Here is a 26,193-nt window from a genome sequence, read left to right as displayed (position 1 = left end):
CCTTCAGTATAGCTATTTCCGGTAGAGACTCTAACCGCAGATTCCATTGGGGCTCTACATCTGGGGGCACGGACATCCTTGAATGCTACTAATGTCAGTGTGTGGGAGTGGCAACTATATAGGTCCCACACGTCTTTTCCTGAGTGGAAGTGTCAGTGCGGAACTGCACAGCACCACCTATTGGCATGCAGAAAGAACTGCTCAAAAGTTTCCTGACCCAGTCTAATGCCTGAGGAACATTCAAAAGGTCAGGAAATTGCAGATAGTGTCTACCAGAAAAAGAGTTACTGAATGCATGTAGCTTGTCCTTGGCCTGTAATGCTGCAGATTCACATACACCCACCCTCCTCCCCAACTGCTTGTGGTGATTGCAGATCTTTCCATTCTGATGGATAACTCTAACTGTAGGTTACTCACTTTAGAATACTCCCCTGGCAGGTCCAGAAACATTTTTCCAACATTGCTCTTGTGCACCGCTAGGTTCATATAACCACCAACCCTGCATGCTGATGATAATTTCTTTCTTTCTGCACCTTTGGAGGTGGATTCGGAACTCTGCTCCCAATTTTGTCTGTCTTCCGACGATTTCCAACCTAAATTAAGTGTGCAAGGGAATGGTGTCCCCTCCTAAAACAACAGGTTTCAGACAATTCTGTGACTGTAAAAAGATGTCAGTCCTGGTCCTTCACGAGTTGTGCCTAGTGTGTGGGCTTGGGACGCAACTCAAAATTATGTGCCCTCATGCACCTGAAAGCTATCCGAGACTGAGACTCAAAGTTGTATTTCGCCGACCATAAGAAGAAGTTGTATCTCTTGTGTAAATTCTACTCCAAGTCACAGGCATAGACTGCATCTGATTCCGCAACTAATCAGGATGCTCCCTGAATTTTCCAGGCCATTGGCTGCCTCACAGCTGATTGAAGCCTCCAAGGAAGCCATGCTGCAGTTATTTTTAGAACTTCCAGCTCCATCTGGTGGCCTTGAGGCCCCAGCAATTGCAGAGGTCTCCATTTGGGTTGCTACAGACAAATCTATCCTTGGTGCTGTCTGACCCTTTGGGACCCGCTCCAGGCCCTGTACTGACTCAGGTACAGACTTCAACTCCAGGTTCAAAACCTGCACCAGACCCTTCTACATCTATGCAAAACTGACTTGGCTTTAAGGTCTGAAGATGAAGTGGTCAGGAACAAGGACATTTTCTGACAAGTCTTTTATTATTCTTTTCAGCAGGAACTGGCAAACATGTGTTTCATGGCAACAGAGTTGCTTCATCAGTGCCAATACATTAACCTTTTCTATATTAGCAAACAATTCCAGAAATATTGATACTCTATTTCTTTGTTAGTTCTCACAGGAAAACATCAGACTGTAAACAGAAATTATAAATATTTCTCAAATTTGACGCCTGTCTAAAAGAATTAATGCTACACAGAGCCGGTTATCAAGCCATTTGTGACACTTAAGTAAAGAGACCAATTCAAGGAATATTACATCTATTCCAGAACACTTTGAGAAATTGAGTAATATTTATTATTTCAATTTATGAGTTTGTTATTATGTATCCCTGGGAGAACCAACAAAGAAATGGAGTATCAATATTTCTGGAACTGTTTGCTAAGCACTGCTTGGCATTAAGATCGATAAATGCTGTTTCTTTATTGGGTTCCTAGACAAATGCTCTGCAGGACATGGTCAGCGCGATCTTGCTGGCGGTCCTTGTGACCTTTGCATCAATGCCTTTCTGCTGTGGAAGTGATGAACTGAGCCGCATATACACACCAACCATGCTTGCTGACATCACTTGATTTCTTTCCATACCTTCAGATGTGGAACTCAGCTCCTTCCTTCTTTGCTCTGTGAAGTCATTTTCCGCTAAAAAAATTCCAGTGTGAAAGGAATGTCACTTCCTAAACCCAAAGGTATCAAGCCTCGTAGAAACTGTTGTAAGGAGATATCTCTGACAGATCCCTATAAGGTGTTCCTCTGGTACTTCAGTTCTTTGCATGACTCCAAGCCTGCAACAACTGTGCCCAGTTAAATCCTAAAGCTGCCCAAGAGCATCGGGGATGCTCTATGTAATGAAACTCTGGAAGGCTTTGTGCCGGTCCCACTCCAGATTGAGGATGAAAGCGAGGATTGCACCTGGATTAATTCCTGGGGCATATCTTGTTTGCTGTTGAAGTAAGTCTTCAGGTAAGTCGAAGAAGGAACATAAGAATTCCAAATGGGACCCATCACCTTCCTGCCACTGTCCTTTTCCAGAGACGGCACAAGGGTGTCACTGTACCTTCTGGTTCCATTCCCATTCCAGTGAGGAGCTGTTTCCATCCCTTGTCCTGATCACCTAGAATTTCCAGGCCCATAAGCAATGTTGCAGCAGGGTGAGCCCCTTCAAGATGCCTTGCTGCAAATCTTTGGCACACCATCTGACCCCAGGGATCTACAGGGTCTCTGTTAGAAATGGGGTCTCTAGTTGGCAGGAGGTTTGCACCCTGTCCAAGTAGGGACCCTCACTCTAGTCAGGATAAGGGAGATACTCGCTCAGATAACCCCTGCTCACCCCCTTGGTCGCTTGACACGAGCAGTCAGGCATATCTCAGAAGCAATGTGTAAAGCATTTGCACATAACACACAGTAATAATTGAAAACACTACAAAAGGACACCACACCAGTTTTAGAAAAATAACCAATATTTATCTGTGTAGAACAAGACCAAAACGATAACAATCCAGTGCTAAAGATATGAATTTTGCAAGATTTACACAAAAATACAGTTCCATGAAGTCGATAGCTCCACCTGGGGCTATCACGGAGTCGGGATCAACAAAACCAGCAGTTCAGGCCGGCCACGGCATCGCTGGTCAGCTACGGTGTCAGGGAGACCCGCAATCAGTACCTTTGGAATTTCAGGGTGCTGTGATCCTCGCAGTGAGCTCCAGAGAGCGGCGTTGCTGTGTTGGTTCCAGATTCGGTGGGGGGTTGTCTGGCGCTTGAAGTCACATGCGTTGCAGATCGAACTCCGAGCTGATGAAGTCGGGAGTGCTGGCATTGATGGCGTCAGGGCTGCAGTGCGAAGTGGGACTATTCAACGTGCGGTGCCCACAGGTCACGTGCAGGCAGGGGCTCAGTGACGGCGTCCAGTGGCGTTGGTGAGACCAGGGCTGCGGTGTGAAGCGAGGTGATGCACCATGCAGTGTCACCAGGTCATGGTGCAGGCAATGTCGTCATCGTTGCTGAAGTGTGTCGGTAGGCCCGAACCAGCGGTGCGGGACGGGACGGTGCTCCGTGTACCTCACAAGCGGTGTCCACGGTGCAGGCAGCGGCGCCAGTGTCAGCAGGAGCGCCAGTGTCGGGGATCCCAGGCTGCGGTGTGAGCAGGCGATGCTGGAGAGTGGGCCCACAGGTCGCGGTGCGAGCAGCGACTCAGTGAAGTCATCTGATGATGACGTCAGTGAGACCAGGGTCGCGTTGCGAAGTTGGGCAGTGCGGCTTCATTCGGCATCAGCAGGTCATGATGCAGGCCAGCGATGTCGTTGGCGTTCCACCTCTTGAACAGCACAAAAGACACAGTTCCCAGTGCTGCAGGTCGAGGAAACTGAAGTACTTGGTGCCCCTGAGACTTCGAACAGGAGGCAAGCTCTACTTCAAGCCCTTGGAAAACTTTCACAAGCAGGACACACAGCAAAGTTCACACTTTGCACTCTTTTCAAGCAGAAGCAGCAACTGCAGGCTAGTCCAGCACAACAAGACAACAAAGGGACAGTACTCCTCCTTCAGCACTTCTCCTGGACAGAGGTTCCTCTTGAATCCAGAAAGAGTCTAAAAGTCTGGGGTTTTGGGTCTTCTTCTTATACCCCTTTCTGCCTTTGAAGTTGGCAAACTTCAAAGCAAAGTCTCAAGTGTTTGCAAGATCCTTCCTTGTCCAGGCCAGGCCCCAGACACACACCAGGAAGTTGGAGACTGCATTTTGTAAGGGAAGGCAGAGTCCTTTCAGGTGTGAGTGACCACTCCTCCCTCCTCTCTATCTCAGATGGCTCATCAGGCTATGCAGGCTACACCCCCACCCCCTTTGTGTCACTGTCTAGAGAGAAGTGGAAAACAGCCCAACTGTCAAACTGATACAGACAGACAATGCACAAATACAGAATTGTTTAAGCAAGAAAATGCCTACTTTCTAAAAGTGCCATTTTTCAAACAGACATTTGAAAAAACAACTTTACTAAAATATTAATTTTAAATTTGAGTCCAGAGACCCTAAACTCCAGATTTGTATCTGCTCTCAAAGGGAATCTCCTCTTAAAGGATATTTAAAGGCAGCCCCCATGTTAACCTATGAGAGAGATCGGCCTTACACAGTGAAAACTGAATTTGGCAGTATTGCACTGTTAAGACATATGAAACACACTAGTATATTTCCTACCTTAAACATACACTGCACCCTGCCCATGGGGCTACGTAGGGGGCTACCTTAGGGGTGCCTGACATGTAGTAAAAGGGAAGATTTAGACCTGGCAAATGGGTACAATTGCCAAGTCTAATTGGCAATTTAAAACTGCACACACACTACAGTGGCAGGTCTGAGCACATGTTTACATGGCTACTAATGCGGGTGGCACAACCAGTGCTGCAGGTCCACTAGTAGCATTTGATTTACAGGCCCTGGGCACCTCTGGTGCACTTTACTAGGGACGTACTAGAAAATCAAATATGTCAATTATGGATAAACAAATCCACAATACAATTTACACAGAGAGCAAATGCACTTTAGCACTGGTTAGCAGTGGTAAAGTGCCCCGAGTCCTAAAGCCAACAAAAAACTAGTCAGAAAAATTAGGAGGAAGGAGGCAAAAAGATTGGGGATGACCCTACAAAAAGGGCCAGGTGCAACAGTCTCCCAGTTGGGTAAGTGTCTGGGCCCCTTCAATCTGCTTTGGGTTCCATGCTGACATCTGTACCGGCGCTGAAATCCCTTGAGGGTCAACACCGGCACCGACTCCATTGGCGCTGGACAACAACCCACAACCCACTGTGGTGTCTGGCTCAGTGGTAGCGTTGTCTCAACTGAGACCACATCCACAGCTTGATGTGCGACATTCTCTAATGATTACATAGGACTCTGACAAGATCCCACTGCTGCACAGACACGCACAGACATTACACCAACTTTTTGGCTCGTACTCTGACCAGAGCTAGCCTTATGGGGAGAAAAATGGTGGGGATAGGGATGAATTTGCCTCACCCTATGATGGTGATAACTGGTAAGTGGACCAGCAGGATGCCAGTGAGCAGGACACCTTAGCAGATAAGGGGCTCAATAACATCCCCTTCCCTCCCCCTAGGCTAACAGTGGAAGGTACTTCGTACAATGTTCAAGTAAGGGTGCTGAGGTCATTGACCTCTGCATCCCTACAACTGAGGTAAAAACAAATCTAAAAACAGAGTTCCTACAGCCTGGTCAGGCACCAACGAGTCGCTTTTACCCTTCAGTGAAGCTTTCCCTGACTTTCTGTTAGGCACTTAAACCATGATCTGGTCCTCCAGTCAACCAACAGCCATAGACCTTTCCAGAAGACCTGAACTTCCTACTACAGCATCCAACACCTGAACATCTGTTGGTACAGTTGTCCACCAGTAAAGCGAACCCTAATGCTTTTCATGTCCCAGCCCTGACATGGAGTCAGAACTAGTATACCTATTTGGAAAGCGTATGTCCTCCTCAGCCAACCTCTCCTTAAGGTCAGTCAGTGGGACATGGTGGGTGAGATCTTACCTGCAGTCCCAGAGGACTTATGAGTTATAAGTTTCTTCAGATCAAACCATTGAAGATGTTTGTGACTTCCTGGGTAGGGCTACAGCAACCAGCTTGGTACATCGACATCGGTTCTGAATTAGGTCCACTGGCTACTCAGGAGATGTCCAGGCGTCTTTGATGGACTTGTCTTTCAGCTACATCCACCTGTTTCATGAGAAGACAGATTTGGCCCGGGAGCGTGTTTTTTAAGGAGAGTCAATCCATGGCATCCTCCTTGGGCCTTTCAGCTCCCATCAGGCGATTTTCACAACAATTTCAAACTTTTGAGGGCTATGCCAGGTACTTGGAGTATTTGCGGATTTAGGTCCCCACACCTGCACAACAGGCCTCCGAGCCCGTTTGAGATCGGGTCCATGGGCCTAACAGACAACGACCTGGCCACCCGGGGCAGCACTCATCCCAATTCCTCTCAACCCCCACCACTCCTGGCAAATCTCCAACCTCCTTAAGTGCACCTTTAGCAGCGCATAGCCACCCTTTAGGGACCATAATCATTCACTTTCTACGGGGACCGCAACACATATCTGACAAATGGGTCCAGCAGATTGTCTAACAGGGTTACATCCTGCCATTCCTTATGACCCACCACACCTGCCACCTATATACGACCACTTCTCAGAGGAACAAATGTCCTTTTTATGCCAGGAAGTTCAGACACTTACGACCAAAGAGGATTTAAAGAGGTTGTGGCCTCAGAAGAAGGGACTGGGTGCTATACATGCTACTTTCGTATATAGAACAAGAATGGAGGCCTCCTTCCTATCCTAGATCTGCATCCTCTCAGCACCTTGTTGTGCAAATGCTCACCATGGCCAAGGCTCCCTCTGTCTTGTATCCTAGAGACTAGAGGGTAGTGTTGAACATGCAGAATGCTTAGTTTCATATCCCTGTCCTGCAGATTCAAAGACTTGTGGTTCAAGGTGGGCCACACACACTTTCAGTATGCTTTGTTCCTTTTGGGACCCACCAGTGCACTTTGGGTGTTTACAAAGGTGATGGCAGTGTCCCTGCTCATGTTCGGAGGTCGACGGTATCAGTTTTATTTTACCTCGGCAACTGGCTGATGAAGGTGGACTCTGTACATTTAGTCATGGATTACCTCCTTACGACAGCAAACCTCTTGACATAATTGAGGTTGTCAAACAACCAGCCGAAGTCACAGCTAACTCTTTCGCAGAGACGCCCCTTCATTGGAAAAAGACCAGTTAATGGACGGAATGTAGAACAAATCAAACATTCTCCCCCAGTCACAGATCTGGGTTTAATCCATCAGTTTTGTTGCTCACCATGCTATTCCAGTTTGGACCCAGCCATATGCAAATCAGTCTTGTCCCTGTTCCCCACGGGAACAGTCCAGCCCGAACTGGCATCGGGCTGGGACCGGTTTTAGGGTATCATCCCTCTTCAGTCAGGCAAGCTTGAATCTGGTGGCGTAGTGAGCACGGGACCCACGTCTGGGCATACCCTTCCCACTTGGGGTGACAAATGCAAAATGAACAGTTGATGGACAGAATGCAGAACAAATCAAATATTCACCTCAGTCACAGATCTGGGTTTAATCCATCAGTTTTTTGATCAACTTGCCATTCCAGTTTGGACCCAGCCATATGTAAATCAGTCTTGACCCTGTTCCCCAGGGGAACAGTCCAGCCCGAACTGCCAGACCAGACAGTCTTCCTGGCTACGATAACACCTTCACGCCAGGAGAGTGAACTTCAGGCTCTTTTGGTCAAGCCTCCCTACACAACCACTTTTCTGAACAAATTGCCTTTTGAGGACTCACGCTGTGTTACTACTGAAGGTGGTAATGTGTTTTCCTGTTGGACATGCCATCATACTGCCAACCATCTTTGCTATGCCTCTTCCCTTAAGAGAGGAAGCAAGACTTAATTTAGATTCCAAGGGATCACACAGTTTTTGCATCAATCGCACCAGAGAACATTGGGTGGACGATCAGCTCTTTGAGATGTTTTCTGGAACAAAAAATGGCAAGGCAGTGCAAAAGCAGTCTACTGCATTACGATTTGCTAAGCACTCGCTAAGAAGCAGCCCAGAAACCTTAAAAACCCACTACATCGGGAACAAGGCTGCTTTCACAGAAGTTGAGAAATCTGTGGTAAGAAGTATGCCTAAGAACAACAAGAAACTTACCTTCTTCTTATACTTTTTCTGGTGGGTACTCTATCTAACCAGAGATTCCTTGCTACCCTTCCACCTCCCCATTCTGTGGTATGTCTTCGACCATCTCATAAGATCCCAACCTAGCGCTCTGCACTCTGGTTTGTTCAATTTCTCAATGGACTCTGCGTTTTAGAGTGCAGAAGACATTGTGAAAGAAACTGCACATAAGTAGGGCTTATATGTGGCTCCGCTCGTCACTCTTGGATTGGAACAGTGTCAGCGCAGCATCTCACAGAAACACCTACCAGTGCACAGGAGCATTGCTTTTAAGTTTTACTGATCCAGTCTGGTGGCTCAGAAAATTCATAAGTTGAGCAATCTACTGTTAGATAGGGTATCCACCAAAGAGAGCATTACCGAAGTGAAATGACTTGTTCCTTTTGCTGGCCTAGATACTACTGATTGCTTGGGAAGGGCGATTGGCACCAGTGTTGTGCTTTACCAACCACTGTGGATGCATTCCACAGGATTTTCTGGAGATTTACAAGCCATTGTCATCAATATGCCCTTTGATGGCTTATGCATTTTTGTGAAAAAGCTGATTGTTATTGAAGTGTTTTAAAAAAGTATAGCCACTGCAAGCTCCCTGGGTCTGTTCACCTCTGACAAGCAATTTGCACATCAGTTGAAAAAGTTCAGAGGCTATTTCAGATGGTTGGGCTGAAGGCATTGAGAGTCTCCCCAACCAATACAACTGTCACCAAGGTCCTATTGAGGCTGTGGACATGGTCTGGCAATCAGTGTGCAGATGAATAGGGGCTTCAGTCCTCTTAGTTCCCTGTGGCAACAGTCACTAACCCGCTTTAGTGTGCCCTTAGTGGTGCTTAGTGGTGCTTACCCATCTTGTGGGGGACAGGATTCAGCACTTACTCCCAGGTGGCGATCCATCACGTCTGACAGATGGGTCCTACAAATTGTTCAACCTGGGTATGCCCTTTCCATTCTTTTTGCCCCTCACATCAGGGTGAATTTTAGAGGTGCACCTGTGCATTCTGTTACAAGAGGGTGCCAGTGTTCCTCTCACAAAGTCTTATTGAGAGGATTCCGTCCTTGGAAAGAGGAGATGGATTGTTTCCTTGTGGCGAAGAAGCATGGGGGTCTGTGGCCTAGTTTGGACATTCAACCTCTGAATGCCTCTATACTCTAGACCCGGAGTATTGAATGGTCTCCTTGCACCTGCAGAGCATACATTATATGCATATCCTTTAGTCCCACAGACCATTTTCACTTCGCCCCTCACCAACTGCCCTTCAGGTGTTCAAGAAAGTGATGGTAGTGACCGCTGCCCACATTTGGAAGTCAGGTGTATCAGTTTTCCCCTATCTTAATGAGTGGCAGTTGAAGACTGGTTCACCACAGTCAGTCGTAGACCACCTGATGGCGAGTCTCCTGACATCATTGGGGTTCTCTATCAAAAACCCTAAATCTCACCTGACTCTTTTGCATGAACTCCCATTAATTCGAGCTATCCTGGATAGAGTGCAGTTCTTTTTATCATGACGAGTCCAGGACATTAGTGGTAAGATCCCAATATTTCTGCCTCTGTCCTAGATCTTGGTGAGAGCAGCTGTGAGGATTCTTGGCCTGTTAGTCTGCTGCAACGTAATTGTTGAGTACACCAGGTGGCACATGCGGGCTCTCCAATGGAATCTGAAGTTCTAGTTGGCCCATCATCAGGGAAATCTGACAGATGTCATCCTGAGATTTGAGGAGACAGCAGCGGTGGCTGCTTTAATGCCATTGGTTCAGTGGCATGCCCCTTTTCCTCCCCCATCCAGAGCTTCTATGGCGATGGGTGCGTCTCTGCTAGGCTCAGGTGGTGGCGATCAGACAAATAGGTCTCTACTAGAAACCTGATCCCATATCATTTTGGAATGTAGGGCTATTGGTCTAGCTCTGAAGTCCTTCCTTCTGTCCCTCAAGGGGAGGCTGATGCAGGTTCTCACAGACAGCGCTACTGGCCTGTGATACTGCAACAAGCAAGGCGGACTGCCACACCTTTCACTCATCCCTCGAAAGGAGAGGCATCCTAATCAGCTAGATCCCAAAAGGCCTTGAAGCTTTTATATTGATTTTACCAAGGAACACCTTGTGGAATTCTCTGGACCGAAGAAAGGGAAGGCTTTGCAGAGGAGACCCAGTTGAGATAGGTAAGCCTCTGCATTAAGATCTGCAGTGCGTCGTCTAAGAAGCAGCTGTCTGAAGGTCTTAGAGCCCTTTACTCCAGGGCTAAGGCTGCTACGATGTTGCTTTGCAGACTGCCTGCCCTTGACATCTGCCAAACTGCGCCGTAAACATTAGTTGACAACTTGGTCCTACAACATTTTTTCATTCACGCCACAGACCCTGCACTAGGGAAGCTTTTGTTTTGGTATCCATTCTTAGGTGAGGAATCTGTGTTTAGAAATGTGCATCAGAAGAAAAATTGCTTACCTTTGGTAATGCTCTTTCTGCTGCTTGCTTCTGCAGATTTCTTACTGACCCCGATCTGCAGAGTTGTCTCTTTGTTGCATCAAGGTCCTATATTAGGAATCAGCAAACTGGTACTAACAATTATTTACACAGCTTATCTTTTGAGTCGAAAGCTTTTTGGAAGAAAACAACTTGCAAACTTTCGAGTCCAGCTAGATGGCAGAAGTATGCAGAGTGTGGAATCTACAACGCCACAAACACATGCTTATAGGGTAAGTAAGATTTTCTTTCTTCAGAATTGGTACCTTTCATAGATTTGCATACATCCACCCTCACCCCCATTTACAAGTCTGTCAGTTTAATTCAACCAATGTCTGAACATCTAACGGTTGGAACCCTGAGCTCTTCACCTGATTGGCTAGACTTCCAGACATGAAATTAGGTTAATGCTTTACTAAGCAGCTAGATATTATTTCAGTTCGGCTAGAGTGACTTGTGACTAAGGAAAATTATCCGACAACCACATACAAATTAAAGTTGTGGTGGTGATACAGGTACAAGTTCATAAGTGGGTTTATGTGGCTGTTGAATGCCGAGGAATAAAGGTCATTCTTGTGAAACACTGCTTGTAAACTTGTGTGCAGAGGATTTGTTGGCTCATCTTACACTGTGAGAATGGTCTTACAGGGACCATATAAACCATCTCGTAGCCTTGTTAGCAGTTTTGAAATGCAATTTTGAGTGTTATGCTGCTGTTCTGCTTTGCTTCAAACTGAGAGGAAAACTATGCCAAGGAATGCAGCACTCCTAGTTTGAGTAATGCCTTTACTAAGGCACTTCCTAGATATCAAATAAAAGCACACACCAATATGAACATGAGCATTTAACTTGAATGCAGTAAAACACATGTAAATGCCAAAATATCACTGCAGTTAAACAATTACAGGCTTACAAAATGCAACACATCAACAATGAATATATGCGGTGAATATATAGATATGCATATACATGTGCACAGCCAAGCTAGATAATTAAGAATAAAAATGCATCACCATGGAGATCAAATCCATTATCCTTTCCAACGTCAAGCTGAGAAACCCTGGACAGCCGAGGCAGGGGAACCTTCCCTGATGGGATTTGTCTTGGGCAGTGCGTCTACCCCCAAAATGAGTTCCTTCTGCCTCAGTGCCAAGCTTCCCACACCTTATATACCTTAAACAAATCTAAGAGGAATGTGCAGGCAACCTCCCACTCCCTTCAAGTAAGTTATGCAATTCAAGCGCTGGCTGTACTCTGTCTGCGTCGAAAACACGCTAAGGAATGAGCCCTGCCCCAATGCGCGTTCCAGAGACAGAAGAGCATGCTTTTCCGTAATAAAAACATTGAAAACATTACCAAGCTGAGACTGTCTTATGACGTCCACTGCCCACATCCCCCATGTTACGTGCCTGCACAGTGCAACCTGGTGCTGGTGGGAAGAAGCGCAAACACGTTCTATGTGGAAAACTAGCTTGGTGTGGAAAAACCCTGTGCCACCGATGTGACGGCAGACACCTGAAGCTAAGCACAAAATGGAGTCAGTGGTCAAGATGGAGTCGGTGGTTAAATACAGATGGCATTACAGCTGCGGAATGAATGTTCTTTTATACACTTTCCTGTAGCCAGGTCATTCCTTCATTGTGGAGATCGGGTCCCTAAGAATGTGTAGTACAGTAGCTATTACAGTCAGTAACTTGTGCGTTGCTTTCTCCATTTTTTTCCCAGTGTTTATTGAAAATTATTTTACTGCTTGGTTTACTTCCTGCTTAATCGAAGTTCTCCAGTTTTCACAAATCATTTTCTTTGTTCTACCCCTTTCTCTGTTTTCCTCCACCATTTACTCTGTTTCTCTAAATAAATCTCCTGTATTTCTTCCCATGTAATGTAAATGCCAAGGTCCCCATAAAACCATTTCATATGTCAATGTGCTATTTGTTTATTCTTTCAGGGAAATGATCTTAAAAGCACAGATATGTGTTGATGATACCTCCACTACAGTCTCTCCTGATGAGGAACCTTATACACGCATTTCCACTTGTCCATTAGAAGCTGTTGACCACTCAGGTCCTGGAGCATCTTCTTTACATCGAAGTAACTCTCCTGAAGTACAGCTGCAAATTTCTGAAAAACAGTCAGACATTTCCGACACTTCACCTACAAGCAGTTTTGTTGGGCTTAGGGTCGTGGCCAAGTGGTCCTCAAATGGATATTTTTATTCAGGGACAATTACGCAGGATATTGGGGATGGAAAGTACAAATTGCTCTTCGATGATGGCTATGAATGTGATGTCATGGGCAAAGACATTTTGCTGTGTGATCCCATTCCACTGGAAACGGAGGTGACTGCGCTGTCAGAGGACGAGTACTTCAGTGCAGGTAAAAGTACTAAAGGCTCTGCATCCAATTTATAACATGAATGAAACAAACCAATCAATTGCCTTTCCTAGACAGTGTTCCTAATTTTTTATTTAATCTGTTTTTTATTTTGGGAAAATGTTACAACTGATTCATATTAAAACTAGCTTCCTCCCTCCAAGCCTTCCATCAAACATGTGGTCCACCGAACTCCAGATTTCAGTCAGCCCTACATAATGCCTTCGTCATGCTCTCCACCATATGTGGCCTCATTTCCTCACTCTATCTCATCAAGTAATTGTCACTTTATACTACTATAAGTAAAACTGTAAACTTAGACTGCAACTGTTTATTTTAATTTTGCGTTTGTTGTGTTGTCCTCTCTGTTATATTAATTGAGCTTTCTTTATGTGTATTTGTTGAAGCTTTCAGATCAGTCATAAAGAATGTCTAATATTGTCCTATACTGGTACTATTTTGCCTGCCCATGTTTTTCCTTTTTATTTCTGACTATCCCGGATTCCAACTTTATGGGTCCCTCAGTGATGCCGCAGAAAATCCATGAGTTCTGTGAAGCTATGCTGCATCTTTTTGGCACTCTGCAGACTCCCTGTGGCACCACTTTGGGACCAAACGAACTGCGAGGAGTGTAATTTAGAACCAGGAGGACCCCCAAATGTGTCCGACCTCAGCACCAGCTGAAAACTCTGGACCGCTTGCGAGCTCCATACTGGCTTGAGTGCCAACTTCTGTCTTTGCGCCACAGCCCATGCCAGACATCAAAAGCATTGATGCCAGCACCTTTGATGTCAAACACTGAAGTGCAGCCAGTAGCATTCTGTCATTCGGAGCTGACTCCACTAAGACTTTGCTAGAGGTTGTGCCCTAATCCCACTGGGCTGCAGCATTGGATCCTGATACATTGCCAATGCTTTAAGGAAGGGCCCAGATCATCAACAGTGTTTTTTGGCACGGACTCTGATAACAACCATTATGATGAAGGGGACATCTCGCCACCTAGGCTGGCTACTGAAGAAAGAAGGTGAGCCAGCCATCCTAATGCAACATTCAACACCTAAACGCTCGGTGGTGCTGACATCCACGAACAAGGTCATCCCCCATGCTTTTCCTGCTATACCCCACTACAACCTACAGTCTTTTCATGGCCAAGTCAACAGTACCTGCAAACAACTTGGACAACAGTGGCAGCACAGTTTACTTGCCCCTCCAGCTTCTGTAGCCACAAAACCTCCTTAGTCTGTCCCTTAAGGCATACAGCCACCATGTGGGAGGCAGGTTCTGACAATTAGAGGCATGTGTGTCTGTTGATACACATGCTTTGCATACTCCTGCCATTGAGTGTTGGGTCCGGATGTGTGCAGGTTGTTTTTCTTTGAAGAAGTCCTTTGCGTCACTAGTTAGGGTGACTCATCCTTCTCAGTGAGACTGTGCATGGGCATCGACTCAGTTGTTGGATTGTTTTCTTTCTGCTGTTGAGTTTGGACTTGAGTGCTAATGCTCCATTTCCAGATGGTGATGGTACCCTTTCGACTCGTGCTTTAACCATGCCAGTATTATTTTTGATCTCACTTTCTTATTTTGCATATGGAAGAGTAGCTACACCGATTGTCAGGTCAATGTGCTTAGACCGAGGCCCGTTAGGGCCTTTCCCTTCAGGGCCGTCTTTGCCAGTCTTCCCCAGCTTCTTCAGAGTATGCCCTGCTGGTGATGGAGTGGACGCCCTTCAGGTTCTGCCCTCGCTGTCATGTGAAATATCCCCAAGAAGACTTACACCAAGTCTGTAACATACGTCTGTCCCCGGAAAACAGGGATGCAGATTGCAAGGCTTGTCGATCTTTCTTTTCCAAGAAAACTTTTAGATCATTGGGCACCTCGTCTCGAAATGCAGAGGAGAAGTGGTGAAGAGTCTTGGTGAAGAGGAAGACATCTTGAGACATCCGCTGCGTAGAAAGAGGCGTTCTCCCCAGAGGGCAATTCCGATCTCAGAGTTGGCCTGGCAATGCAAGAAGTTACATCAGCTCAACAGTTTGTGAGTATGGCTCCCCTTCTGCCCCAACTCTGTGTCAAACACACAAAAAAACACACCCCTCCCTCAGATTAAAAGGCCATTGGTCCACCACTGCCCTCTGGCTATGGTCAGCGTTGAGTAACTGTTTCGGAGGCCCCACCCTCGAGCTTGGCACCGAAACACCAACTGAAACCAAAGTCTTCGCCCTAGAGCACCTCAGTGACAAGCCGACTATTGGTGATGAGCCAACTGCTGATGTCTACCCCATCGACTCTGACTGGAACTTTGGCGCTGAAACTCAAACATGGTTCGGACCCGAAAATCCCGAAGCCAGATCTGAAACCTGACTTGGGCAAGGTAGTCCAGCCCATCCTTCACAAAATGCAGGAGAAATTGGATGCTTAGCAGAAGCAAATACATATTCAGCCTCATACTGGCTGTATCCTCCCAAAGACTGCAGCCACCATTCCTCTAGACAGTTGTCCTTCCAGGAAGCTCTGGACGCTCCAATACCACCGAAAACAAAGGAAGAAATAGGACAAATTAACCAGTCTCTTCCACCACTCCCATCGCCTCCATCATTGCCTCCCATCGTCACAACTTCACTGCCACCACCACCCCTTTCATTGTCTCCACCACCTTCTCTTGGAGATCCACCTAGATATTTCACCTCAGGGATATCCCCCCAGTCTTATACAGGTGGCCACGGTGCAGGGTGTGACACCTTTGGGACACTATCACACACTGACCTTTGGGACACTTACGATGTAGGTGACATGGACCCAAATGTATACCCAGCCTCTCCCTTCCCTCCTAATGATTCTACAGCTTATAAAGAACTAATTGGTAGGGCTGCTGCATTTCATGATTTGCAACTCCACAAAGAACCGCAAGAGGAGAATGTCCTCTTTAAGACCACTTTAGCTACCAAAAGGTCTATCCAATTCTTACCTATGATAAAGGGCATGTTGCACCACACCGAAGATATCTTTAAAGACCCAGTTATAGCAAAAATTATCACATCTAGGGTGGATTAAAAACAAAAATATAAATCCCTACCCATTGGATCCGATATTTATTGGAGGACAAGTTCCACCGGACTCGCTTGTGATTACAACTGATCATAAGCGAGGCAATTCACAAGCTACCCAATAAAGTAAGTAAACCTATCAATGCAAGAGGTTTGTGCCACACCTAATTGCCAACTCAAAAGTCTGCTTGCTCGATACGACCATGCACACACGGATGACATAGAGCAGGGTTCTGCAAAGTCGGTCCATGCCTGGTTTTTAGCATATCCACATTTATAAAAAAGATGTTTCAGAAATCTACATTTTTCTAAATGTGGATTATGCTAAAAATCTGGCATGGACCCGACTCTCCAGGACCGACTTTGCAGAACCCTGACATAGAGCATCTCCAATATGAGCATAGAAAGCAGAGACAAGAGCTTGTCTTGCAAGACAAGCTAGTATCAAATACCTCCATATGCTGTGTATTAGATGCTGCTAATATAGCAGCCAGAGGTATCAACACTAGCATCCTACTTAGACACCACGCATGGCTGGATATTTTTGGTTTCAAACCAAAGGTGCAAGAAAGTCATCTTAATGTCTCCTTTGATAAATAGCATCTCTTCGGTCCACAAGTCAGCCTGACCATAGAGAAAATGTTAAAAAAGGGCTCTGAGACACGAAATAGGTGGGGACTGTCCAGACATGTACTCCATGGCTCTTTTTGCCGCTCTAGTTTTTGTGGAGGCTCCAAAGCCAACTGTTCTGTGGCCTCCACCTCGCACCAACACAGCCAAAGTCAGCACTCTTCCCCAAGAGGTTACGTTAGAGGCTCAGACAGAGGCAGTAATGCCAAGGGTAGAGGCAAGGGTGCTTCCCCACGTGATGGAACACCCGCCACTAAACAATGACTCTCCCCCCCCCCCCCCCACGACCATATAACATCTGTTGGGGGCTCGAATACAAGACTTTCTTCCCACTTGGTGAACAATAACATCAAACTAGTTGTTGTTGGACATTATCCAACATGGTTGTTGTCTGGAGCTCACTACCACACCTCAACATTCCACCTCGCACTCACAGGCTCTAACTGGAACATCAAACATTACTTAAGCAGGACGCCCAAGCTCTTCTCCTCAAAGGAGCTACAGAACCCATCCCCCTTCAACACCATGATCAATGGGTGACCTACCTATACTTCCTAATACCCAAAAAGAATGGTTCTTTGCAGCCAATCCTAGATCTAAGACCACTGAAAGAATACATCCTGGCAGAGCACTTACACATGGTCACCTTGCAAGATGTGATTTCACTCCTTTAACATGGCTACTGTATGACTACACTAGATCTGAAAGACACATATATTGACATACCAATACACCCAGCTCATCGCAAATATCTCATGTTTGTGGTGGGTGGAAAACACTATCAGTTCAAAGTCATTCCATTCAGGGTGACTACTGCACCTTGGGTAGTCACCAAATGTCTGGTTATGGTGGCGACCCATCTACACAGACAAAAGCTGCATGTTTCCCTACCTGAACGACTGGCTTGTCAAAGCCAGTACTTTCCAAAAGTGTCAACAGTACACTCAGATTGCAATAGATCTGCTTCACAGCTTGGGATTCACAATCAATGTTCCCAAGTCTCACCTACAACCTGTACAGATACAGCCATATCTAGGAGCCATTCTAAACACACAGATAGGGCTAGCGTACTCCAGTTATGCAAGAGGTCATACTTTTCAGACACTATTACCTCAACTAAATCAGCAGGTAACAGTGAGGGCACTCATGCGCCTCGTATTGATGATGGCCTCTTGTTTTGCCATAGTACCCCATGCCCGACTACACACGCGTCTGTTACAGGAATGTCTAGCTCAACAGTGATGTCAGTCACAGGGTTAATTACATAATTCACCACAGTGGTGGAATACCAACATCAAGTTGAAGGGGCAGCCTTTTCTCAACCCTGCTCCCTGCATAACTCTCAACAATGGGCGCATCACTCACGTATTGGGGTGCATATCTGAAGGACCTCATGGTACAAGGTATATGGACACAAAACACCAGAGTCTCCTTATCAACTTCCTTGAGCTTCGAAATGTTTACTTAGCCTTGAAAGCCTTCTTTCCTCACCTCATTCACAAGGTTGTTCTAATCCAGATGGACAACATGACAGTCATGTACTGTCTACAAAAAACAGGGGGACACAGTCTCTGCAACTTTCACAACTATCACAGACCATTTAGAGATGGGCATTACATCACAACATTCATTTGCTAGCAGAATATCTCCCAGATACGGATGATTTTGCAGACCTGATCAGCAGACTGCAGCAACAAGTCCACTAGTGGGAACTCCACCCACACATCCTCCTCCCATACTTCGGGAAATGGGGTTCCCGCAGATAGACCTTTTTGCAACTGCAGAAAATGCAAATGCCCAAAGTTTGCCTCCAGGTTTCCACACCCACTATCCAAGGGCAATGCACTATGGATGAGTTGGTCTGAGCTATTTGTCTGCACTTTTCCTCCTCTCCCACTCTTTCCATTTGTGGTTCAGAAGCTCAAGCAAACATCACTCGCAAATGATCCTAGTAGCTCACCCCTGGGCTCATCAACCTCTGTTCACAACACGACTGGACCTCTCTGTAGTTCTCCACGAAAAGCTTCCCAACAGGCCCGATCTTCTCACTCAGACCATGAAGAAATCAGGCACCCAGATCCCAAAACTCTCAATTTGCCTCCTGAGGCCATAGAGTTTGGTTACTTTAATGTGCCACCAGAATGTATGAACATTGTAAAAGAAGCCCGTAAACCTACCCCTAGAGCTTGTTATGCAGCAGAACAGGAAAGATGCGTCTGCTTTTGTCGTTCAAAACACATTGACCCTTTCAGAGCCAATGTACAACACTTTGTCCTTCATTAAAACATCGGCGGTAAGTACCACCTACCGCTGCGGCGATGGCTGCCAAAAGACCGCCTCCGCTGCTAACATCTGTCCACCATAATATGACCACAGCCGGATTTCCACCACAAGAAGGGTGGAAATCCGGCTGTGGCCATGCTGGCAGACGGTGTTAAGGTGGCGCTGCTACCACCAGCAGCACCGCACCAGTAGGCCGCCATCAGCCGTATTATAAAAATAATACGGCCTGGCGGTGTTCTGCTGGCAGTAGCAGTGCCCCATCCTGTCCCCTGCCGGAAGACCCCCTGGATTCAGATAAGTTAGTTTTCCGACACGGGAGGTGGGAGGTGTTGTGTTTGTGTGGGGGTGTGTGTGTGACTGTGTGAGTGTGTGCGTGAGTGTGTAGTGTTGCGTGCATGTGTTTGCATGTGTGAGAATGCATGAATGAATGGAAAAGCGAATGCATGTCTGCATGTGTGTTTGGATGTGTGTGCGTGAATGAATGAATGCATGCGTGTATGAATGTGTATTTGCCTGTGTGAAGAGTGTGTGAATGCGTGGTGTGTGCCTGCATGTGTGCGTGCATGGGGTGGTGGATTGGAAGGGGGGACCGCAGATGGAGGTGGAGGTTTGGGGGTTGTATGTGGAGTGTTAGGGGGGTGGGCCTCTTACCAGTGACAGGCAAGGAATTCCCGGTCACTGGTAGGACCTACCGCCATGGTTTTCGTGGCATTAGGAACACCACGATAACCATGACGGTAGGCAGGGTCATAATGCCGCCGGCGGAACAGTAACAGCCGCCGGATTGAAGATTATCTCCAGCCCGGCGGCTGCTACTGCCATGGCGGTCGGTGTGGTACATTCATAATGTGGCAATATGTACTGCCAGCCTGCTGGCGGTACTACCGCCACATATACACCGACTGCCGGAGTCATAATGACCCCCATTGTCTGCTTCTTGCTTCCTTTATAAAATGCTGGGTTAGCATTCACATCTACAGAATAGGCAACACGTCTCTTTATTCAAAATACCAGTCATCAAAACCTTCATGGAGGCTCTCAAAAGAGTTATTCCACCATGGTCAACCTGCATGGAATCGTAAAGTCATGTTACACAACGTATGGGCCCTCCATGTTAATCCCTACACACATGCCCCCTTCAGTTCCTTTCTTGGAAAATGGCATTTTGGTCACTATCATCTCACTTAGACATGTTAGTGAGCTCCAGGCTTTAACTTTGGAAGAAACTTTCTAACAACTGCCCCGGGACAGAGGTGATTCTTCACACCAACCCTAAATTTCTCCCTAAATTGGTTTCCCATTTTCACCTCAATCAATCGATCAAGTTACCAGATTTTTTCAAAACAACCAGATTCAGTTGCAAAGAGGGCTTGTCACAAATTAGACGTAGGAAGGCCTTTCATGGTCTTTATTGGTAGAACTAAAACTTTAAGAAAAATGAAACAATTTGTTGATTTTTCACCTCCCATAAAGTATAGTTAAGTGTATTCGAACAAGTTGTGCTAACTTTATCTATACCTTCCAGAGCACACTCTGTTAGGAATAAAGGAGCATCCATGGCAATTCTAGGAAACATCTCAATAGCTGATATATGTAAAGCAGCTACATGATCTACACCACATGCTTTCACAAAACATTATTGTGTGGATGTTTTAGTATGCCAACAAGCCAGTGTAGGTCAGGCAGTGCTGCATACACTTTTTCAAACAACTGCAATTCCCACAGGTTAGCCACTGCTTCTGAGGGGGACTACTTTACAGTTTATGCATAGCATGTGTATCTACAGCCACACATGCCTCGAACGAAATGTGTTACTTATCCTGTAAGCATCTGTTTGTGGCATGTAGTGTAGTAGATTACTATGCACCTGCACTTCTCCCTGGAACCCTGTGGCCAGTTTCTCACTCTTTTTCACATGGACATCTCATTACTTACACTTACTCTACACTCCCCCAGTCTCACCTGCCCGTGGGAAAACAGTCCAACAATGGAGTCAGTGCCCATATGATCGAGAAGGATGAGTAACTCTACCTCATGACTCAAAAGACTTTGTCAAAGAAAAAGAACTTGCACACATCTGGATCCAACATTAGATAGCAGGATTATGCAAAGCATGTGAATCTACAGCACTGCATGCCACAAACAGATCCTTACAGGGTAAATAACATATTACTTTTTTCACAGGTTGGCAAGCCATCACTGCAGACAAGTAGGTTTTACAAGTTGTCCAGTGGGGCTACACTCTTCCATTTCTTTTCACCTCACTGCACTTCCACCACCCTCAGTGGCTGAAGGAGGGCCATCTGTCCCTCTTGGAGCAGGAAGTGTAGGTCCTTTTGGCCAAAGATGCTTTAGAGAGGGACTAGCATCATATGTAGACTCTGCTTGGTACTTCTGCTGCATTCTAGTGCCTCAAAATGGAAAACTGCATGGTAGCATTGGACCTGCAGGACGCTTATTTTCACATCCCTGTTCTGCATGCCTTCAGACTATTAGTTTACTGTGTTCCCCTTTAGCCTGACCAGTGCCCCTCTGCTGTTTACAACAGTGATGGCGGTGGTTGCAGTGCATTCTCGAATGTCAGGGGTTTCAGTCTTAACCACCTTAATGAATGGGTTTTGAAGGCGGGCACATCCCAGGCAGTCATCACCCACCTCGAGACTGTGGCAAACTCAATTTGGGGGTTCACTGCCAATCTGCTGAAGTCATAGCTGCTCTTTCACAGAAGCTCACGTTCATCAGAGCTGTTCTGGACACAGTACAGCTTCATGCCTTTCCCTGGAAAGGAAGAGTCCAGGATATTCAGGCTACTATCCAAAGGTTTCAGCCTCTTTCCTGAATCTTAGTGACAGTGACTCTGAGGATACTGGGACAGATGGCCTCCTGCATCCTGCTGGTCAAAAATACCAAGTGGTGTATATACAGGCTTACAGTGGGATCTAATGTCCAGTGGGCTCAGCATCAGAGGAATATCTCCAACCATGTCCAGATTTTGGACGATACTACAAATAACCTACAGTGGTGGCCGCTGGATCATGATTTGGTCAGAGGCAGACCCCCATCCAGAGCTAACAGTGGCTACTGTTGCATCGCTTCTGGGTTAGAGAGGCCATCTGGGACAGGTGGAAATTAGAGACATCTGGTATCTGGGGGAGGCCTGGCTCCACATCAACCGCCTGGAGTTGCAGGCTGCCCACCTGGTGTTCAAAGCCTTTCTGCCATCATCAGACAGAAAGTGATGCAGGTGCTAACAGACAACATTGCTCCCATGTGGTGCTGGAACGAGTAGGGTGGGGCAAGGTCATGGACCCTGTGTAAAGACGCACTATGCCTCTTGAAGTGGCTGGAACACAAGGGGATTTTCCTGGTGGTACACCACCTGGCAGGATGAAATCTGCCACTGATACAACACTATGGCCTGGACAGCCAGGTCTTTCGAGAAGGCACTTTGTCAGCTCAGTCCTGCAAGACTTTTTGGTCTAAGTCAGGTGAAAGATCCCCCACACCCAATCAGAAGGATACTGCTTTGGTATTTGTTCAAAAGGCGAGGAATCTGTGGTTGGAAGTATCTGACAGAAGAACTTGTTACGCTCCTTCAGTAATGCTGTTTCTGGTTTAACCATTGATTCCTCACAAACCTGCCATCGTCCCTGTTCTGTGAACTGAGCTCTTTTACCTATCTAAATCGGTCCCAAGTGAAGAAATCTATACACTGGTTACAACCAATCTGCTCTGTGTCTGGGGGCACAGACAGCCTAGAAATCAACTCAAGTCAGTGTGCATGGGTGGCACTTACATGCACCTCCACATGTCACTTCTGGGGTAAAACAACGGAGCAGCACTGCCCCACCTACCAACTCACAGGGGTACTCCTAAAGATTTTCCAGACCTAGCCTGATGCCTGAGGAATAATCAAAAAGGAGGAAACAGAGTATCTACCAGTAAGTGTTACCAAAGGAAAAAACGGGTTCTTTTATATTTAACTTTAAAAAAAGCATGAAAGACCACCGAAACAATCACATACTAATAGCATATAGGGGAGGATAGCACGTTCATTAAAAAAAATCCAGCAAGCAATTCTAGACTTGGAAAAAAGATGTAAAACTTAAACAACTAACCTGCCTGCGTTTTAGAAGTTGAAACTGATTCAGCAGTGTCTGCATCTGTGCAAAGGAGGGTCTAGAATCGTCACTACACTATGTGTATACAGCTTTGCTGGATTTGTTTAAAAAAAAAAGCCAGGAAAATGCTTTCTCTGAATGAGAGAGTTAAAATGTTAGCATCTAGCAAAATCAAAATTGATAACACTTCAGCATTTGTATCAATAATTGACTAGCATTTGCGGCACAACATTGCTCAGTTCCTTAATAAATTATCTGTCGATGACAAATGACAGACTAAAGCCATCCTGGGGTTTTCTGCCTTTACCAAAGCTTCAGTGGATTTGCCCCATGTTTGATTGAAACAATGGGATGTGCCACTATAGTATGAGCTTATTGAAGTCAAGCCCACAATAATGATCTGCTCTTTTATCTTAAATTTGAACAGCATGAAGTGCCCATAAGGGTCAGACCTTGTTCATAATAGAGACTGGAAGTGATTCCTGACTAGAATAGCTACCCCTTTTATTTTTTTAAGGGTTTTGAGCTTGACATAGAGTCATTTTGAGCTGCGCAATGAGTTTTGCTGGCAATATAAAGCCTACTTACCTAGTCTCTCTTTATTAGCATGTTCATCTGGCGAAAGGTGGGTATCTTGGATTAGTGCATTGTCGGGGTGCCTGTTCCATGATGCAATGAGTAATTTATTCCTTTCTAAATAATAAATGAGGCCATTTACTTTAGGAGATAAAATAGAAAGATCTTTGTTATGTGTAGTCGTCATGGATAGCTTAGACGCAAGCATGGTACGTTCCAGCCTGCGCGATGACTGATACATTATTTCTGGTGGTGGGATGTGCTCTTTTATGTGTTCTCTTATGGTAAGGTAAGCAGAAAAATAGTGGATACTATATCCTATTAACAGTCTGTTGGTGAGACATATTCCTACTCGAGTGTAAGAAATAAAGTGGGATAAATACTGGAACTTAGCATCTTGTTACTACTGAATAGAATTGAGGAAAGGTTAACATTGTAATTGTTATAGGCAGTCATACTTTTTCTGAGTGAGATACTGAGCTGTTGAGGTAGTCCAAAATTTGCATCCCAAGATGTATACAGTGTAGATTTCAGTGAGGATAGAATTTAAGGCCATCGTGCATCTCTAGTAGGTTTAGTAAAAGCCTCAATCCTGGTGTAATCTTGGCAAATTTAGTGGCTCATCAAGATGAAAGTTGGATTCCCTAGAAGACTCTAGGAGTATGTTCTAGGTAGTTTGCAATCCAACCACCTTGAGAGGTTATTAGCAATATGTTTCCCCTCTTAAAGGGTCAATCCCCCTCACCATAAGCCTCACAGTGTTATGAGGACTTGAATGGTTAGCAGGTTCTTGACCATTGTGAGTCCCATGCCACTCTATTGTCATCCAGTTTCACCCCAGATTTTCCAGGCTATCCCTTTCTTCTTTTTGTGTTTCCTGTGATGTTGGTTGATCTGTTGAGATTTGAGTTGGTCGATAATGTCCAGTGGTGTCCATTGCAGGGCATTCAGGTAACTCCAGAGTGTCCGGGTAGGTAAATTCCATGGTCTTTCCTTCTATGTACATTAACATGGTTGGTTGCAAGGTCCAGAAGGCCAAAACATAGTACCCACTTTTTCAGCCTTGGTCTGTAGCATAAGAAAGTTCTTCCTTTTCACATTGGTTTCTGCAGAAAAATCTTAAGAGACAGAGATTGTGTGTTTCTCATTAAGAACACACATTGGAATCATCATTAACTGTTGGACCTGGTGAAGTCGCGAGAATCAGACAATGATCTGTCTAATGACATTTGGTGGTACGATGGGCCCTCTGGTATTCAAATGAGGGTTTGAGTTTCAAATATACAGTTTAGGGTGAGAACCATCTAATGAAAGTGATCATGTCATCTTCTGCCAACTTTCAGGAATACCATGTAGTCTGACATTATTTTTTCAGTTCCTCTCTTTCAACTCATGGTAACTTCCTTTGTAGGTTCCAACTATCAATTCCACCATTTTCCTCTCAACACAGTACAGTCGGTGCTCTGTTGTAGTCTAAAGAGAGGTAAAGGTGACAATGACCATGTCATTCCACATCAGCAGTATTTCTGAAACTGTATTGATGTTAGTATCTTCCACTGCACAGATGGACTGTTTAATTGTTTGATATTCTTTCATGATAGTATTCACTGTGACTTCAGACATTGTAGAAGTTTGTAGGGTAAGCAGATATTTGTGCTATTTACCTGGGAAAACAGCCTTTATCACAAAGGCTATAGAATGAGAATCCTTTACAATGAAGGTTTTATAACGAAAATACCTTTACAACAAAAAGATTTTAGAACAATTTTGTATTATGCATTTACAACGGTTGCCTTTCACAAACAAAAACCATGGAATATGTAAGTATACAGGGAGTGCAGAATTATTAGGCAAGTTGTATTTTTGAGGATTAATTTTATTATTGAACAACAACCATGTTCTCAATGAACCCAAAAAACGCATTAATATCAAAGCTGAATATTTTTGGAAGTAGTTTTTAGTTTGTTTTTAGTTTTAGCTATGTTAGGGGGATATCTGTGTGTGCAGGTGACTATTACTGTGCATAATTATTAGGCAACTTAACAAAAAACAAATATATACCCATTTCAATTATTTATTATTACCAGTGAAACCAATATAACATCTCAACATTCACAAATATACATTTTTGACATTCAAAAACAAAACAAAAACAAATCAGTGACCAATATAGCCACCTTTCTTTGCAAGGACACTCAAAAGCCTGCCATCCATGGATTCTGTCAGTGTTTTGATCTGTTCACCATCAACATTGCGTGCAGCAGCAACCACAGCCTCCCAGACACTGTTCAGAGAGGTGTACTGTTTTCCCTCCTTGTAAATCTCACATTTGATGATGGACCACAGGTTCTCAATGGGGTTCAGATCAGGAGAACAAGGAGGCCATGTCATTAGATTTCCTTCTTTTATACCCTTTCTTGCCAGCCACGCTGTGGAGTACTTGGACGCGTGTGATGGAGCATTGTCCTCCATGAAAATCATGTTTTTCTTGAAGGATGCAGACTTCTTCCTGTACCACTGCTTGAAGAAGGTGTCTTCCAGGAACTGGCAGTAGGACTGGGAGTTGAGCTTGACTCCATCCTCAACCCGAAAAGGCCCCACAAGCTCATCTTTGATGATACCAGCCCAAACCAGTACTCCACCTCCACCTTGCTGGCGTCTGAGTCGGACTGGAGCTCTCTGCCCTTTACCAATCCAGCCACGGGCCCATCCATCTGGCCCATCA

General features: G+C 45.4%; 1 protein-coding gene across 8 annotated transcripts in view; it reads left to right on the top strand.

Moving 5' to 3' along the window:
* TP53BP1 (tumor protein p53 binding protein 1) overlaps positions 1-26,193 on the top strand; it is an 848,450-nt gene that overhangs the window by 629,784 nt on the left and 192,473 nt on the right. For all 8 annotated transcript variants that reach the window (XM_069222604.1, XM_069222600.1, XM_069222601.1 and 5 more), the window contains one exon: positions 12,393-12,820. In XM_069222604.1, the coding sequence (XP_069078705.1) occupies positions 12,393-12,820 (428 nt within the window). The remainder of the gene's footprint in view (positions 1-12,392; positions 12,821-26,193) is intronic.

Source organism: Pleurodeles waltl, chromosome 3_1 (assembly GCF_031143425.1).
Source record: "Pleurodeles waltl isolate 20211129_DDA chromosome 3_1, aPleWal1.hap1.20221129, whole genome shotgun sequence".
Classification (NCBI taxonomy): Eukaryota; Metazoa; Chordata; class Amphibia; order Caudata; family Salamandridae; genus Pleurodeles; species Pleurodeles waltl.
The sequence above is the reverse complement of the archived record's forward strand: the minus strand, read 5'-3'. Positions and strand labels throughout refer to the sequence as shown.